Here is a 19,509-nt window from a genome sequence, read left to right on the forward strand (position 1 = left end):
AATTTGAGAACCATTGATTAAACAAGCTGTGGGCAAAACTTCTTAAAGAGTTGCTTTCCTCGTTTGATTTTTGATACACGTTGTTACTGCCTGGGGGGAAACTGTTGAACGTTGCAGCTGTGGTTTCACATTTTTCTAGGTTATACTCTCATGGAATAGCAATAGTTTTCCTCCTAACAGGCCAAGACAGCCGGTCTGATAAATAACATTTAGGGTCGTCGAAAACTTCGTTGAGAAGCGGACAGTAAAGAACCGAAGCAAATCATATTTTAGATGTGCTGACGTCACACGCACACGCTATATGCCAAGTTTGTCAGAGATTGACCCATTAGTAATAAAGCAGCATGAATATGCATACTTCATGAAAGTGAAAGGGATGTGTGCATTCCCCCTTAAAAATCTATGCACCAGAGAGGCCAATCTTTCAGAGGAGTGTTCTGTGAGACAGCCCCGCTGCACTTGGAGGCTGATGTTGAACATCTGGAGCCCGGCTCCTGCTGCTAGCTTTAAAAAGCCAGCACGGCGAATCACTCCTCATTCTGCACCAGGGCACGAGGCGACATGACGCTCCCGCACCTCTGCCTGCTCGTGACGCTGGTGGCCGCGGCCTGGGGCCAAGACTACTACTACTACTCTCACCAGGACTACAGCCAGGACGACCAGTGGGTCAACCTGTTCAGGCAGGGCTTCAACTTCCAGTGCCCCCACGGGCAGGTGGTGGTGGCCGTCAGGAGCGCCTACAGCAAGAAGGAGGGGTCGGATCGGCAGTGGCAGTACTCCTGCATGCCCACGCCACACGGCCTCGGCGAGCCCACCGAGTGCTGGTGGGAGGACATCAACCGAGGAGGGACCGAATGGTGAGACGCTTTCTTTGCTTCCCTCGTAGGGGTGTTTCTTCCTTCGGAACAGAGGGGTCTTATTTACAAACCCCTTGTGCTGCCGGTGCGTCGCTTTTAATATGGGAAAAAGTGGCGCAAGGGTCTTTTAAATAAGCCCCAGAGTTTCTCTGCCTCAGGGAGATGTCGGTGAGTCCCATGTAAATGGAAGGGGTGGTAAAGGCGCCAACAAGCACCTCTGGGAGCACTGCTGCTGGGGGAGCATGAGTCGCCAAGGGCATGAGTCAGATGACAAGCATTTTGCCCGGAGAAACTAACATACTCCAGGACTATGGGGCAGATGTATCAACATCCAGATTTGCGAATCTCAAAAAGCGATTTTTTTAGAAATCGCTATTTGAGATTTGCAAATTGGTATGTATGTAGAAAATCACATTTTTTTTGCGATTTCTTAAAATTCCTTAATTGCGACTCGCAAATTGTGAATCGCAATTAAGGAATAATTTCCCATTCATTTCTATGGGCCTGGAGGCCCATAGGAATGAATGTGAAGTTAATCTCAATTTGCGATTCACAATTTGAGAATCGCAAATTGAGAATAATTTCAAGGGTGCAAGGGTGTCATAAGGACACCCTGATGCACCCCTGAAATTCACATGTGTGCGCATATGGCGCACATGCATGCCCTAAGGGCATGTATGTGCGCCACATGGCACCTTCACAAATGCAAAAAAGTGCTTTTGTGAAAGAAATCGCAAATTACCATCCAACTTCAAGTTGGTGGTAATTTGCGATTTCTTAATGAGAAATCGCACAACTTGGGTGCTTCATACATTGCATTTAAGGAATCGCAAAATTTGTGATTCCTTAAAGGCAATTGCAAAATAAGGAATCGCAAATTTGCGATTCCTTATTTTTCATTCAAACTTGCTACATACATACCATTTAGCGAAAATGAGTTTGCAAACGCCGGCGAATTTCGGCATTTGCGAACCCATTTGAGCTTCATACATCTGCCCCCAAATGAGGTCTGCACTGGGGCTACTAGGCACCGGGCGGTTTCCCAGTGGGCTGGCAGTGTGGGGACTGGTTTCACTGCTTGTGGCGGCCGGTTTAGTTGCCAGGAGATGGTCAGCAGCGTTTCTTGCATACAGCCCTTTGGTGCTTTAAATATAGACAATGTACAACAAATTATTTTAACGAGTATTTCAAACGATTTTTTTCCTAATTTGTTGGTTTCTATCGCCTGCACTGTCTCCAGGAGCAGAGCTGAAATTTAGGGCTTTTTTAGAAAAGGGGTCAGAGGTCTGCTGTTGCTTGCCTCAGAGTCCAGTACATATACGATAACAAATCTTCAAAACTCAAAACAGTGTATTTTTTTATGATGTGATTTTTTGAAAAGATTTTAGTTTAGTGTATTAAATTGTACCACTGCATTGAGTGGTAGTTGTTAAAAGTAACAGATTCTAATAATGAACTTATAAACATTGATACCCGAGCTCTATCCTGATGATGATGCTATAAGTGAACCAAGAGGAAATTGTATTTTGTCCCCTAAAGGTGGTCTAGGGTTTTACTATAAGTGGAATAACAGTATATGTTCATAACATTTATGTGGGACTATGCCTTTCTTATGTGATTTCAGCTTAATTTCTGTTGTAAAGCGCTCTGATACCCTCGGGTCTGGCCAGCGCTATATAAAACTTCTAAATAAATAAATACATTATAGTATTTTGTTTTTGTGCAGCACACACCTCAAGCTAATGCATTTCATGGTGTTCTCGTAATGAAGGAAAAGGAGGCACTGTGAAAAAGTAATGCAAAGTTTTTGTGCAGTTCACCCACCACAGTGTTGTCCCATTCTCTCTCCCATTTTAGATCAAAACTTAATACTTTGTGTTTAATTCTTTGAGGCACTGAACCAGTGCAATGCGTTAAATACATCCAGGCTACACATAGTTCTCAAGGATCAGTGGTGGTAGGGTTTGGGGAGGGTTACGTTCTAATGCAGAAGCTAAGATGAAAACCAGAGCACACACCCATAGTCAGTGCATTGAGACCATTTGCTTCACATAGCTAAACGTCTGTATCCATTGTCATCCATTCTTGAAAGAGTGGTGCATAGAAATAATTAAAAGTAATTTAACTATATTTTACTAAAATATATTCTCATATTCATTTTTACATTGAAAAAGTAACAATATTTTATAATTAAATGAAAAATATGTTTTTGTATATTTTTACATTAATTTTTTTTTAAATAAAACATTATGTATATTTTTAACTTTTAAATAATTCAATTTAACTTTGTTTACTATGGAGTTTTACTTTTAGCCCTACCTCCATTGATTTCGATGGGAGGTATGGGAGGGTGTTGCAGTACCAGTGGTAGACCATGTATGGTGCTGGAATTACTTCAGCTTTGAGCTGGAGTGATTTACTATTCTCTTGGAAAACTTTTTGGCTATAGTAACTTTAGCAGGGCAGTTGGTGAACAGCAATGGGCTTACTCTTTTGTAGGTAGAACACCTTCTTACCCCCTTTAACCCGAAGTATTCCCTATTTTTCAAGTACTCGCCTCTGTCCCTCCCACATGTACTGCTAAAATGTTTCTGTACTCTTACATGCCTTTCTGAATGGACCACAAGATGCACAAGCCCCTATTAGCATAAGTACAAAGAGAACCCCAAGTTTATATGAATATGCCTGGAATATTTCCATTTAATTCCCATTTTAGATCTTTTGGGGTCAATGCACAGAGGCATGTAAGACTATATAAAAGAGTACTACAGGAGTACCACGTCACATTCCTCAAAATGTCTTTGTGACTAGCTCCTAATGACTTTTCACCATGACATTCGTGAAAAAAAGTGTATTTCTGTATACTCTACAGTCCGCTAGTCATCGACATTTTTTGTGTGCAGCCGTACTGCACAACTTTTGATCTTTATGGAACCAGCTCTATACAGAAACCAGAGGTTGTGCTGTTGTTTATTGACAGATGAGACCAGTTTTGTTTGGGATAGAAGACTTCAAAATAAAGGATTAAAGACAGGTTCTTCTTAACATTTAATGGTTATGTTTATGTTTTATGATTATACCTTCATCATATACGTTTACACTAAAAGAGTAAATCCATATGCAGAGCAGCATCTCATATATGAATTTGTAATCTATGTTACTTTGTAGAAAAAAACATGTTAATCAGTGAGGCACATTTTGGTTTCCTGGTTGCTGGAGGCCTTTCATTCCCTGCTCTTTTCAACATTTCCAAACATTACAGTCACGAAAAAGGAGCTCGGAAAAACTACCCTGGGAGTGGAACACATCCAAATCAAAGTAGCAGCAGTCAAGCACAATAGTTCATCCTGAATGTTTTTCACTGCATGGTGGTTTTGCAACTTGTCTAATGATTGTGAATGTACATTTTAAATAGGTACTCTTTAAAAAGAAAATACCTTCTGAACACATTCTGGGGGGGCTTGTGTTATGTGAGAAATGTGTGCCAATTGTATACTGAGAGCTGGGAACAATTAAAGCTCTCTCAATGGTCTCATGCGTTTTTAGGTCTCGCGCAGCGAAGACCTTATGTCGCCCGTTTTCGGGAATGTGGACAGGAGAGGGTGCACGAGCGCAGAGCTGCTCAGTTTTGACCTCGTGAGCGCGCACGGCGCCGGGCCCCTCTCCTGCCTCATTCCCTTGCGCAAACACTCACTCACGCATGCGCACATACACACACTGCATACACACACACATGCGCACACGCGCACACGCACTTACACTTACACAGACACGCAGGCACCCAGACAGGCAACCCCCTCCTCCTCCCCCACAGTCACACACGCATACACACAGACTCCAAGACACACGCACGCTCACACACATACACAGCCGCCGCCCCCCCCCCGCCCACACATGCCCCCCCCCGCCCTCGCAGGCCAGCCACAAAGCGAAGCCCCACTCACCGGCAGCAGGACTCTTCCTACATTCTTCGGCACCGGGGCGCAGGGTAGGCTCCTGCCTGCTCCGGTGTTGCAACCAATCGCGGCTCTTCCGTGGGAGGCGGGGTAGGCTCCCGCCCTCCTACTTCCTGTTTCCGGTTGTCGCGCCGGCCTGCCTGACTTCCTGGTCGCAGGCCGGCAGAGTGACGGCGGTGATTTGCGGTATTTATTTATTTAGTTATTTATGCATTTTTATATAGCGCAGACTTTACCCGAAGGCGGTATTTATTTATTTATGTATTTATGCATTTTTATATAGCGCGGACTTTACCCGAAGGCGGTATTTATTTATTGTTATTGTGTGTGTGTGGGGAGGGGGTAACCAGATGCAGTGAACTGTTAAAATAAAGGCATCTTTGTGTACATTTTAACACGTACTATTGTACCTGAAAAATGTGTGCTAACTCCCCAAAAAGAGATAGGCACATTGTTTTTTTAAAATCTATCAGGCTAGCTTGTGATATGTTCGATTGAATGATAAATGCAGGGTCGATAGTTAAAGATTTCTGTTTCTGTATTCTAATGGAAAGTGGGTGCGGTCTCTAAGAGAGACTTTTAGTCCATGTGTTTTTTCCAACTTTGCATTGCAGATATGTATATATGAACCAAATAAAGCCATAATTTGAAATGATCTGGTTGTCATTTACGGAATGATATGACATATCTACACATGCTGTTTGTGCTTTTCTTAAAAGGGAAAATAATTTTGCAGTACGTATGAACACATGCAGTGTGTGTGGTAACCTGATAGCTCTGTCTTTTCCCCTGAAATGGGGCACTTTTCTCTCTTTTATGCACAATCTGACGAGGCTTTATAACCAGCGTTCTTTCTGTTTAATACGTTTTATATTTTCTTTCATACTTCTTAGCTCTGTGTTTGTTTAATTCAAGAGGTCTTAATACCAGCAATCCGCATTTTAACAAAAGCTGCAACTCGATGTCAACTACTGTGGTTTTATTGCATACCATCACGTGCAGCCCAATATTTCTGCATGAGTCCGATATCCCTTCATTTGCCTGTTCGCTGTGCACGCACCTGTGCCATTTCTTGCATGTAATTTTATTGTGCCACTATAGCTCTACTGTGTCACCATTGCAAACATTCCAACTTATAGATAGATAAAATGATAGAGACAAAAAGAAAGCTGTGTTTTATGTTTTGACCCTGTACTTATATGTGCATACGTTTGTGTAGTCCATTTCTTCTTGGACTGTGTTGGTGGTATCGGAGTGAATCTTAAACCACCACACACTGAGTGATGTACCCGTCACTGTTTACTATTTCACTTCAACAACTTGAAAACAGGAGACAGCACCAGTGTGTTGCTGCTAGCTTTGTAGTCATTTGGTCCTGTTTGGGGTTTCCGTGGCATGAGTTGAACCTTGCGGCATTGGCAGCATGGTGTTTGGCGATGCACAAGGATGCAAACGATCAGACAGGTACGATGAGTGCAGTTCGTTAACGTTATTTCGTAGCATGCCGACTATGCATTTTATGACATTTGCTTCATTCTATCACAGACTGCCTTAGTTCGAAGTAAGGCAGTGAATGGGTGAACACACCATTTGGCAGCTTGTGAGCCTCTCTCCGCACTCATGCTGGTTTGCTTGCAACCGGTATCAGACTTCAAAGTAATCCGTTCCCCCGTCCCCCGTTGCTCGCTGAAGGCTGTCATGCCCAAGATCACACCGACTGTCACTCAGACCTGGCTTCTCCCACTTTGGCTAGGTGAAAAACAATGTTTATATTGGGCGTCCTGGTTTGTACATTCCCAAAATAGTCGAGCGTTGTTGCAGTAAACATTCAAAAAAAGGTTCGGTTTGGGCTCTTTAATAACAACGCCCACCCTTTACTACATTTTCCAGCACACCTGTGTGGTTTCTGTGAAAGTTTTAAATAAAATGTGTTGATCATATCACGGGTACAGCTGTGCTCCTTGCATTCCCTCCTCCCTTTTAGCCCATCCCTTTCAGCAGCAGCTGGCAGGCACCGTAAGGGGCAGAGCAGCGCACACATTTAAACTTTGTTTATTCACTCTCTCTTACCTAACACAGCATAGCACATAACACCCAAGTCTGACACCACATCACACACAGCAGAGCACATCACACTCAGGCCTGACACCACATCACACACAGCAGAGCACATCACACTCATGCCTGACACCATATCACACACAGCAGAGCACATCACACTCATGCCTGACATCCCATCACACACAGCAGAGCACATCACACTCAGGTCTGACACCACATCACACAAAGCAGAGCACATCACACTCAGGTCTGATATGACATCACACCACACACAACGAACACCACACACACACACACCACTACAAACACAACCCCACACACACAACCACCCACACAACCCCACACATCACCACACACACACCCACACAACCACACAGACCCACCCACACAACCACACACACAAAACCACACCCAACCACACACACACAACCACACCCAACCACACACTCAACAACACCCTCACTCTATCTATCTATCGCCCTCACTCTATCGCCCTCACTCTATCTATCGCCCTCACTCTATCTCCCTCACTCTATTTGTCTATCTAACGCACTCACTCTATCTATCGCCATCACTCTATCTATTGATCGCCCTCACTGTCTATCGCCCTCCCTCTATCTATCGCCCTCCCTCTATCTATCGCCCTCCCACTATCTATCCATCGCACTCACTCTATCCATCGCACTCACTCTATCCATCGCACTCACTCTATCCATCGCACTCACTCTATCCATCTCACTCACTCTATCCATCGCACTCACTCTATCCATCGCATCGCCACAGCATCACTCAGCCCCACCACAACATCACTCAGTGCCACCAAAGCATCAATCTGTGCAACAATTCAACAAAAACAGGTTCAAATATGTTCTCTCAATATTTCAAGCTTTATTACAAATGTCACAAAAAGATGTTAATATTTCACTTCTCTTCTTGGATTTTCATCACAATAAAACACACTGAACATAATCTTCACAAAAGTGATTTACAAAAGTTTAAGCTATTGCCATTATAAATTACAATAACTTTTATGTAAGTATTAATTATTAAAACAAATAAAAGCCATTGTTATTTGTAATATCAATACATCTAAGTCATGTAAATACAACACATATTGCATTACAAATGCTATAGGTGTCACATTTGCGAAAGTTAAAACTATTGGCATTGTAAATGACAAAGCTATTAATTTAGCGATTTTCAAAACCAACACATTAATACAACAATTGTCATTTACCATACCAATAGCTCAAACTTTCCTAATGCGAGACCTATTGCATTGCAAATGCTTGTATATATATATATATATATTTTTTTTTTTATTCCACCCGCCCCATGAGCCATCCACCCCTACCATCTCTGAGCCCACTCATCTTTGCTCCCAGTTACCCTGAGCCCACTCACCCTGCACCCATTCACCCTGAGCCCTTTAACCCTGACCCCACTCACCCTAAACCCATCCATCATATCTTTGCTCGACCATCTATGCTTTGGGGGTAAAAAATGTCAGGACTCCCTTAACAAGAGAAAAAACCCAAACCATCTCCAGTAGAAAGTACCATATGTTTGCTATGATACAATTGCACTAATAACCATGAGAGCACAGCATAATCTCTCAGAGCTGGGCTGAGACCAGTTCAATATTCTGCCTGAAGCAATTGGTGTGAAACATCTGTAACAGGGGATCACTTGCCGGCAACCATTCAAAGCGGGGTAATAGAAATGAGACAGGTGGGAATGGGCAGTGCACTGTGCCATAGCAAGGGACTTGGGGCCTGATTACGAGTACGGCGGTCCATAGGACAGTGGTACTCGTGGTGGAGGTGCGGTGGAGGTGCGGTGGCGGTTACACCTGTGGTTACACCTGTGGTCCGACCGCCGAACTCGTACTGCGGCAGTCGGACCGCCATTGAACCTCTGCAACTAACAGGGATCCGCGATCCTTACTGGCTGCATAAATGGTCAGGGGAAGCAATGCGCTTGGCGCTGCAGCACCTCAGAGAATACTACTACTTACCCCACTGCCAGCCTTTTCATGGGGTGAGGCCGCCATGGAAAGTGTGGCGGTGGAGAAAGAAAAAGGGCCCTACAGGTGTATACATAAGCCTTCCTCTGTTACAAGTGTTAACCCTGATATTTGAACAGATCGGGTAACTTCGGAATGGGAATAAAAATATCAAATTATATTATTGCTTCTTTATCACACAGGAGGTCCAGCAAGAGGGAACAGCATGATATTTACAGAGAGTCTAAGTTTAGACCTGAAGTCTAAGTTTAGACGTAAAGTCTAACTTTACTACTAGTAAAGCTAGACTTTTGGTCTAATTTTAGACCAAAATTCTAACTTAGACCAAAAGTCTAACTTTAATACTACTAAAGTTCGACTTTTGCTCTAAGTTAGACGTTTGGTCCAAACTAAGACCAAAATTCTAACTTTACTACCACTAAAGTTAGACTTTTGATCTAAGTTAGACGTTTGGTCCAAACTAAGACCAAAAGTCTAACTTTACTACCACTAAAGTTAGACTTTTGATCCAAGTTACATGTTTGGTCCAAACTAAGACCAAAAGTCTAACTTTACTGCTACTAAAGTTAGACTTTTTTTCTAAGTTAGACGTTTGGTCCAAACTTAGACCAAAAATCTAACTTTACAAGAAGTAAAGTTAGACTTTAGGTCTAAACTTAGACTTCAGGTCTAAACTTAGACTTTTGGTCTAAGTTTACTTTTGTGAATCAGGTCCAGAGTCTTTTGTTGACTTTTAGGGCTGGGTTGATAAATGATTCAATGTTGCAAAGCTTTTGATTTATGCTATATTACTGGGTACCCGAACATTCTCCGATTACTTGACTTCTTCAGGCTTTGTTCAGACATCAGATTGCATTTGTGGTTCATCCAGGAGAGGTCCTCCACTGCGGATTGTATTCCCAAGTCACATCGTTGGGGTGGTTCGGAGGGCGTGGGTTCACCTCGAGGCGGTGTTCAATAAAGGTGGTGGGTCTTGAAAAAGGGCATCCAAACCAAGGGTAATGTCAAGTGGAGTATCTCTGGATGGTGCGTTACAGTGTTGGGGTTGCATCTTGAGGCCCTTCATCTCATCTGTGAGTTCTGCCAGCATTGTCTGTAAAGCAATTGATTTCCTACCATTCCTAAAGACATTTTGGGTTGTGGTAAAGGTAATTCTAGTGGAATGAATGTGGATCTTCTGTTTCTCCTCTCTGGTGTATTGTTGCTTATGTAAGTTCTAATAAAAACGTCACTCTTTTTCTTGTGTCCCTGTCTCTTGCCAGTTGTAACAGAACTATCCTGTTTTTGGGTTAAAGTACCAGAGTTGTTGTGTCTTATGTTTACAACTCAATGTGGCTCAGATATTAGAGCCCCTCTGTCAACATGTCTTCTCTGCCAGTGTCTCCCTGTCCCTTTCTTTACCTGTCCCACCAGAGTTGTCTTTTTGGTACCTTTTCTCAGCGCCTCCATGCACCTCCTTCTCTGTTCCTTATCAGTACTTGAGGCTCTGTATCCAAAGCTCTCTTTAATAAATGTATAGATATAGACAGGCGGAGCAGATAGACAGGCAGATAGGTAGGTGATTATACATTTTCCCACCTAACCAGGGTAGCTCTGTTATCGGTAACCAATGCAGAAGAGCTGTCTGAAATGGCTGAGAGATGCCTTTGCTGTCTTTACTGGGCATTATAGTGGCCAGCTGAGTAAGGGGTAGGTCTGCCAAGGGCGAAGGATAGTTCTGCATCTGTGGAAAGTGAGGGGCAGCTGTGCTTACTGTGGCAAGAGGATGGAGGTTCTGTTGTCTGTAACAGGGTGAGAAATGGGCTAAGCCTATTGTTGGACTTGGCCCTTCTGGCAGGTTCACCCCTGAACTTTTTGCCTTTTAGTGTTACATAATTATAGTGATTTCTGGTCTTTGCACACTTCGACACTGTGTCCCAGTGTAAAGTGCGTGCGCTCCCTGGGTGCGTGTGTGAGATTGGTCTGCCCTCCCATAGGAATGCATGGGGGATATGTGTTTCCATGGTAGTTTCTGATGTGTGGGGAGTGCAGGGTCGAGTTTGGTATGTGCGGACTCGTGAGATTGAATGCTGCGCGATGATGTGTGCAGATTTAATGTGTCTAGTGTGGAAGTGCCACTTCTAGAAGTTGGCCTGTCTGAGCAGTGAATGTGAATTGACTTTCTGGCTTGTAATTGGCTGGAGCTGGCTGGTGTGCCTGGCTCCAGGAGCCAGGATGGGTCTGCCCCCGTGGTGAATGGAGAGATCTGCATGTTGATCACAGGGAGGAGTGCACCTGGGACCTGAATAGGGCTGGGCCTTCCCTCTACAATGCTGGCTCCACCCCCTGTAGTGTGTCTGATGTCCCTGACCCACCCTGTGAATAGGCAGAGGAGCTGAGCAAAATAAAGTGCTCAGGAATCAGTTGCATCTGGTTCGCCCCTTGCCTGCACCTTTGACAACAAAGGAAATGTGTTTATAAAAAGAGGCTGTGACCTCATGTAAAATGTTCTTGTTTCCTGACTTGAATCTACCAGGGGTGTGCTGCTGCTGGGGCCCAGGGAAAGGCTTTCCTCCCTGGGCTCTGCCCAGCCCCTGGATGCCTGGAGGACTTTGTGGATCCTTGTTGTGCCTCCTTTTTTGCTAGCCTTCTGGACTTAAGGCTGCCCTAGCGCCCTATGAGCGCTTTTCTTTGTTTCCTGGATTGTCCCCCAGTGAGGGAGAGCCGAGGGCTGAGCAGCGCGATGCTGTCTGCTCTTTGGGAGGGACCCCCCCCCTCCCTCGGGGGATTCCCCCGTCATGCCCGGATTGCGGGTACCACACCGCTTATGTGGATTTAATTATGGGTGCCCACACCATATGGCCGCTTAGTTGATTATCTATCCGAACGGGTGCCCACCCCACGGGTATCGCTAATACCGTGGGAGCCTACCCCTCTTGATGAAAGAAATCACCTTTATCCGCCCGGGCCGGAAGTCAGGCAGCGTCCTGCCTGTCGTGGGGCTGGACTTTAGCTTTCCACAGGAAGCCCACGCCCACGGGGTTGCCGGGAGAAGAAGCAGGCTGAGTGCTGCGGGGCTCCAATGCGCTGGAGGGAGCCCTGGTAGGGGAGTTGGCCGGAGCCACGAAGCTCCACACACTTAGTTCCGGTCCCGAGATGGGGGACCGGGTGAAGACAAGCGCGAGAGCGGGTGGGGCACCCACGAGGTGAGAGAGAGCCACGCTCGCTTCCTGAAGATGTCCGCCGAGGCCCCCGTGATCGAGGGAGAGCCCCGGCAGACTGCCCCCAGAAGACAGCGACCCCCCTCCACCTCTGGAGAGCAGCCGGTGAGCAGAGCAGCCCCCAGGGGGGCGGAGGGGTGTGGAGAGTACGCAATTGATTCCTGCGTAGTGCTGAGCGGCCCCGCTTGACAGAGGGCCGCTTCCACATCCCCTAATCAGGCTCCGAGCCAGATGGCTCCAACAATGGGGGCAACTTCTGTTTCAGGGGCCCCGTGGAGGTCCCGGGGGCCCGTGTTCCCCTAGAGCCTGTGCTTGACTCCACCAATGGGGGGCCATGTTACTTGGACGGCCCCAGAGAAGCCCGTGCTGAGCCCCGTGGCTCCAACCTGGGGTACATTTGTTTTAAGACCCCAGAGGGCTCCCAAAAATGCACATACTTTGATTCAGGGGCTAGAGGGCTCCAAAATGTGCAATCTGTCTTTCTAGAGCCAGAGGGCTCCAACGTTTTGGCGCAATCAATGTTCTAAGGGCCAGTGAGGGCCCCTGTCGCAGTTTTTGAGTCACAGCTGCCCAGCAAGTAGTGGGCAGCTGCACCGTTTAGGTTTTCTTTCTAGGGACATGTACTTTGCATCTAGGAGTGAGTCGCACTCCTTCATCCCTACTTTGGCCTTCCACAACTGCACAGCACTTAGTGCCAGCTGCAGCGTTTAGGCCTGTTCTTGTCCTCAGCTGCCCAGCAAGTAGTGGGCAGCTGCAACGCTTAGGTTTTGGCGCAGCGGCACAACCTGGAACTTGATGTGATTCATGTACTACTTTTTGGTTGTTAGGAAATGTACCGTGTGTAATATGTTTTGCCCACCCTGTCTTGATACCTCTAGATATGATGTATGCATAGGAGGTTGTTTTACCTGTTTAGGTATGTTAGGGAGATCATACTTCTCTGTGTGATTTACGCCCCTAGGGTAAGGCATGTGCAAGCTGTGCACCTGCACAGGGCCACCAAACCCCAGGGGCCACCATGCCAATATATATCCATAATATAATAATCCTCTGAGGATGGATACATATTTACGTGGCGGCCCCTGGCAGGGATTTGGTGGCCTCCGGCTCTGTTCCACTTCCAAACACCCTGACCCCCCCCCCCTCTTCACTGGCCTCCATGCTCCGCCCTGCCCGGACCCCCTCTTCTGGGGCCCCCTACCTACGCTTCCTGCCCAGGGCCGCCATGAGCCCTGAGCCGCCCCTGGGTAAAATATAAAGAGAGTAAAAAGTAGATAAATGGTTGGCATTTTCAAAATCCACATCGACTCTTCTGACATAAGCATGCTAGGTTTTACACAAGAACAGTTTGGAGATATCAGTTGAGGAGAGTGGTTTAGAATGGTAGGCTAACAAAGAAACACTTACACCCATAGCTGGGAAAGTGTAAGGTGTTACCATACCCAGCAAATGTGCAGTGTGTTGTGTGGTACTTACGTCACGTTCTCGCCTACAAGTCAGTGCAGAATTTGTGTGTTCCTCACTGTAGTCGTCATGTATGGCAATTTATCTCGTTTTTTATTCCAGTAAATGTTTGGGAACTTAGACCTGCCAAAACCTATCAAATTAAAAATTGTGGGGTGCAATGTTTCCCACAAATCTCAGAAATCCCATCCCCGTGTAAACAAAAGTTTGTGCTGGAATCAGACTTGGCTCCTACTCTTAATCCGGCCTAAATTGAGCCAAACATATATTTTTGATATCTTTCTTGCAGGCAGGCATCAGCAAGAATAGTCCTTTCTCTGATCACCTGATTTGGAGTTCTGACCATATTAGAGAAGGTGGGCGGGTTATGCTCCCTGGTGGGTGGAGCTAGAGTAGCAGCCCCAGAATGCATGAGCTGAAATGGAAGGGCAGCAGGGTTGGTTAAAAGAGTCACTTTTATCTTATAGGAGGTGGCAGACAGATGTGAACTTTGTATCTCAGTTGACTGTGCACCCTCCCCCGTAGCACTATTGATTACATTAGTGTAAGTGGCCTCAGTGACGGCGCAGGGTCCCAGTGGTACCCACATACAGAAATAATAAGTCCTGGTGGGCTACAACATTGTTATATGCACTTAACCCTCTCCCTGTGAAACAGAAATGGAAGTTGTCCTGCCACCTCCCCTACCTACCCCCAACTCTGATTTTAAGTGCCAGCAATGAGGTAAAGCACCAGTAACAGCCCTGATGATGAATATTATGGAATTGCATACGGAGATTCTAGGCGGACAGAATTACCATCACCAGCTTGAATTTCTACATGGAATTCCTGAGTTAAACCCCTAGGAATGGGGAATAGCTGTTTTGCCCCGCAATCACTGATCAGAATTCTGCATGGTATTACATATCTTAGAGTGTTAAATGCAGACATTTATCACTTGCAGGTGGTACATTTTTGCAGGACCTTTGATTGGGGTCTGTAGAAGATTGAGGATGGCAAGGGAGACTGTTTCCTGGCCTGAGCAGCACTACATGCTTCCTTTGTGCTTTGCTTGAGGTCTAGTGACTTACGAACATTTTGCAAATCAAAGGAGGCTGATAAAATAACCAAGTACAGATGCACACCAAGGGATAGATGGGATCTATTAATCAAATGCAGCCTAATCCCCCTACCAAATCTAATTGAATCTTATACCCTCACAACTATACAGATGGCACCCACATCATTTAAAAAATGGATTGCCCTGCAGGTCTCTATAATTCAAAGCTCAATGACTGCCTTGGAGCCATAATTACATGGATGATGAGAACCACCTACACCACAAAGACCAAGATTTTGACCGGCGGACAGTGGCAAATCTACCAGTTTACCACCATATCGCAACTTGAAGCCCCTCTGACAACATCAAGAGAAACCTAGGAGTAGCCTTATTTTCAGACTTATCCATGATATCATGCTAACAATGTCACAAAGAGTGCCATCTATACATAGAAAACTCTATATTGCATGTTCCCATACCTTCCATACCAGCATAAATAGCAATCCATCCTTCCGCTCATAAGCTCCAACCTTGACCATGCCAACAGCCTATACCATGCCATACCCGCATATGCAAAATACAAGTCTTCCAAAATGATGCAGCATGGCTTCTTCTCCACCTTCATCTAAGAGAACGTATGACCTCAGTCCTGCAATCGCTCCACATGTTTCCTATAGCTAGAAGGTCAATGTAGAAGGCACTCTGCTTTGTGCACAGAGCCACCCATGGAAAATGACTGATATACCTAATGTTAAATTCAATAAATAGTAATCAAACAGAACACTGTACCCCAGGCTTGCACAACTTATCATTATACCACTTTACCATAAGAAATCTGTAGGAGGCACTGCTTTCTTAGGACAAGCTGCTAAACTCTGGAACTCAACCGCAGCCAGCATTAGGTGCACCCAGGAGCATAGACACTTCAAAAGACAGTTGAAAACTTGGCCATTTTTCTAGAGAAATGCACCACCTGAATCCAGGCAACAGATCCCAGAAAACAGTCACACCCTCAAGCGCAAACCTCAGCTTACAACCCACGAACTGCAAACAACTCAACCAGCAAACATATTTTATTATGCAGGTAAAAACGAAAGGTTTGAGTTATGGTTCGCTGTGGAATTATATAGTTATGTACTTCAATATATAACTGTTATGGCCCGCAATAATATTAAAACCATAATATGCAGTGGTCATGAACAAATTGTAACTTATACATATTAAATTCACATAATGCATATCTGCTATGAGGGTTGTCTATCACCAGCACCGTACAGCCCAAAAACTAAACATCACCAAATGAACAGGCATGGATAAATGAAGAGATCTGTCACACGTTACTGGATAAGTTTGGAGTACTTTAATATTGTCAATTCACTGCAGGTCCCAAATATCTATATAATCTGACCACTTCTTTTCATCTCGCATAGACTCTCAGTTATGAGATTATAATGAAAATGCCCATATTTATGGATCTTTCCTCCTCTTTCTCCCTCCAATCATGCCAGCTCTGAACCACCAATATACACCGAATCCCACATTGGACAACACAGTGCTGGAACCAGCTAAGCAGACTATATCATATGAAATACCTTAAAGGGAACTGCAGAGCTGTTCTAAGCTAACAGCATACCGAAAACTATAAAACTGCACATCTGCCTGTAACACATCATCCAACACACTGCAATGTGCTGTGTCCCATAACACCATAACAACACCTCAGTGGTCATTACACAAAACATGGAGCACATCTCATATAGCATCAAAACAAAAACAAAGTTCTTGCAACCACACACCCTACATGCTGTAGCATGCTACTCATGTAGGCAAGCGCTTCAGCGTTGCACATAGGGTTAGTAAGCACTAGATAAATCCTGCTAAACAATACAATACAATGTTCTCACTATATACTAAATGTATTTTTTAATGAATACATAAATTTTGTATTACTCTCCATTTTTTGTCAGTATGTGGTTTAGCCCACTGTAGTAATCCCCTTTTGCTTGCTGAGAGGGATAAGTGTTCAAAGGTGTATATATCAGTTATTGCTAAACTCCAGAATGAGTAATCCCATAAAAATCCCACATATTAAAAAAAAAAAAAACATAACATTTCTTTTTCACAATCTTGACCAGCAAGGTCAAAGCTCAAGTCACTCTGACAAAGTGTCAGGCGGTCTAAGGATAAAAGTCAGATAGCAATAAGCAAACCTGATAGTAGGAACCATCTTTTTTATAACCAGCGTTATTAATTTCAAAAGCATATGTAAAATAGGACTGAACATAACCCTTGCCATCGCCAGTCTTCTTAGCCCACCTCAATTTTCATATAGAAATGCATTTGGGCAAACTACATGTAACCCCTAAGTCCATAGTGAGCCAGCCATTTCCCCACATTCATTAATGCTTACAAGGGCAACCCCTTGCCATGTAGAGAGGTTCCTCCATTGTTGCACACCAGTCCATTTCTGTCCTCTATTTGGCTACCACTGGTGAACTTGTCTGTTTCCATCTATGGGCAATGTCTCTCTTTGCCTCTATTGTGGCCACTCCGATTAAGTATCATCCCCCCCGGTTTTGCCTAGTCATCAAGGAGCCTCTTTTAGCGACAGGATGACTGTGTATCCCAGGATTCAGGAGGACACAATGTGCTGCCAATAAGTGGCGATTAGAGGGCAAAGCTGTATCATTTGGGGGAAGTCTGCATTTGGCCTTGAACAACGGAAACAGATGTGGGACTGTACCCTACCTATGTGCCATAATTTATGGGAGGTGACAAAGGTTTAGTGAAGATAGTTCAGCAGAATAGATCTTAAGTGGGAGGATATGGCGACTTCACGAGGAGTGATACGGGCTAATTGCCAGCCTGTGTCATCCATGGAGCCAATCCAGGCCTCCCACTTCCTCCTCAAGGGGGTGAAGACATCGGGGGCATTAATAGTCATGGTGCTGTAGATATCTGATACCCCACCCTTCTCCAGTTTCCCCATAAGTAACAGATCTTCCAATAGATGGTATTCCAAGAATTTGATGAGGTCACCCTGATACATGGCAAGAGCATGTCTGACTTGCAGGTATTTGTGAAGTTGGGTTTTGTAGAGTGTGTATCGTGTCTGGAGGTCCGAAAGAACTTAATGTGGTTTCCTGTTCAAATGTCACCCAAAGTTGATATACCTATGCTATCCCATGCCTGAAAGCCTTGGAGGCTGGATATATGCCCTAGTCAGCGGCCCTGCCACAGTGGTGTCTGCTGGGTAAAGGTGTTCTGGCACTTCATGGACCGCAGCACCTACTGTCGAGAGAGGAAGACCACCCACGTCAACTCTGGGAGACATTTGGATATTTGGTCTACCTAGGTGTGATGGGGCTAGTTCGGCCCAGCATGCAGTTTTGTCCCAGCCACCGGTGAGCTAGTCATTAATCACAAGTAGTTATATGGTGTAGTAGTAGAGATGAAGGTCCGCCATCGCCATACCCCATCATACATCGATAGTTGGTACATATGCCACACAATGCAGGGTGGTTGGTTAACCAAGAGGAAGTTATGGGTCATGGAGGTTAGGTCTCAGAATCAAGGTATAGTATCCACTTCTAGTCGGCAGATACAATGTCAGGCACTTTGGTTGGGCATAAATCCACATTGGTCTGAGTGGACCAGCAGGTCATAATGCGTCTGAGTCTGGTGGTGATGATATCTGTGAAGAGCTTCACCTCAGTATTGATGAAGGATATAGGTCTGCATTACCCACATTCTGATGATGGCTGACTAGGCTTGGTGATCAACACAATCGTGGCCTCGTCCAGTTCTGGGGAGAACTGGTCCTTCTGAGCTGCTTCTAGGTAAAAGTTGAGTAGGTAGAGGGAGAGGACGTCTTGGAACCTGCTATTGTATTTCAATGCGTAGCCATCCAGTCCAGGGGTTTTCCTGGAGTGTAGATTTGAGATGACCTCTTGTATTTCCTTGATCGAGATGGGATGGGTTAGTCAAGTTCTGCTCGGTCTCCCAGCAAAATATGAGGGAATGGTATGCCCACCCAAAGAGGGTGGTGTTTTTCACAGAGGGGGCGTGGTTGCTGCACATAGAGCAACTGATAATACTCCACAAAGGTGGCATTGATTTCCACTGAGTTGGAGCAAAGAGCTCCAACTGCATCTAGAATCTTGGGGGTTATCCTATTGGGTGCATCTTTTGTGGCTAGCCAGTAAAGTAGTTTTACCGTTTTGTCCCCAAACTCATAGACCCTCTAGGTGGAGACACCCCAAACATTATCAGGCCTCTTCCAAAGCCATCTGCCTGAGCATGGACCTGTCCAACAAACGTCTGCTGCTCTCAGAGGAGTGGGAGAACTATCAGGGCTCCAGTCTGGTGATACGACCCTCTAGATCTGTCCTTTTTTGCCTTTTGGTCTTTTCAGCCTATTGTATATAGCCTTTGGCAACTTCGCTCATGGTGGCCTTTCTGGCCACCAGAGCATTCCTGCAGACCCACCGATCTGGTGTTGGTATCGAAGTAAGCCTGCAGCTCGTCAGCAAGACAGTTCGTAAAGCACTTATCCTGAAGGAACCAGAACCTGAGTCGCCACACAGTATGCAGCGTGCAGTTCTGGTTGCCCAATCATAGCTTGATGAGGAAATGGTTTGAGATCCCATTGTGGAGGATGTTTACTTCTGTGATACGTCTAGCCGCCTTCTAAACAGCTTCATCTAAGTCCGGCGATGTGTCGTAGGAGGAGCGGTAGCATCCACGTCTGGTTTTAATGGATTTTTAAACTTCTCCCTATTATAGTGGTGCCAGCTGGAAGAACAGAGAGCACCTCATTGAGCCTGCAAATGTTCGGTTGGGTAGGTGTGGGGGAACATACATGCTCAAAATGTTATAGGGGCATTCTTCAAGGCAGGATGCCAGG

At 45.2% G+C, this 19,509-nt stretch overlaps 1 protein-coding gene across 1 annotated transcript in view; it reads left to right on the forward strand.

The window, feature by feature from the left end:
• Positions 1–502: 502 nt before the first annotated feature.
• The window catches only part of DPT (dermatopontin), a 411,947-nt gene continuing 392,940 nt past the window's right edge, over positions 503–19,509 (forward strand). Inside the window, exon 1 of the mRNA XM_078656191.1 lies at positions 503–857. Coding sequence (XP_078512317.1) covers positions 562–857 — 296 coding nt within the window. The 5' untranslated portion in view covers positions 503–561. The remainder of the gene's footprint in view (positions 858–19,509) is intronic.

This window comes from Lissotriton helveticus, chromosome 8 (assembly GCF_964261635.1).
Source record: "Lissotriton helveticus chromosome 8, aLisHel1.1, whole genome shotgun sequence".
NCBI lineage: Eukaryota > Metazoa > Chordata > Amphibia > Caudata > Salamandridae > Lissotriton > Lissotriton helveticus.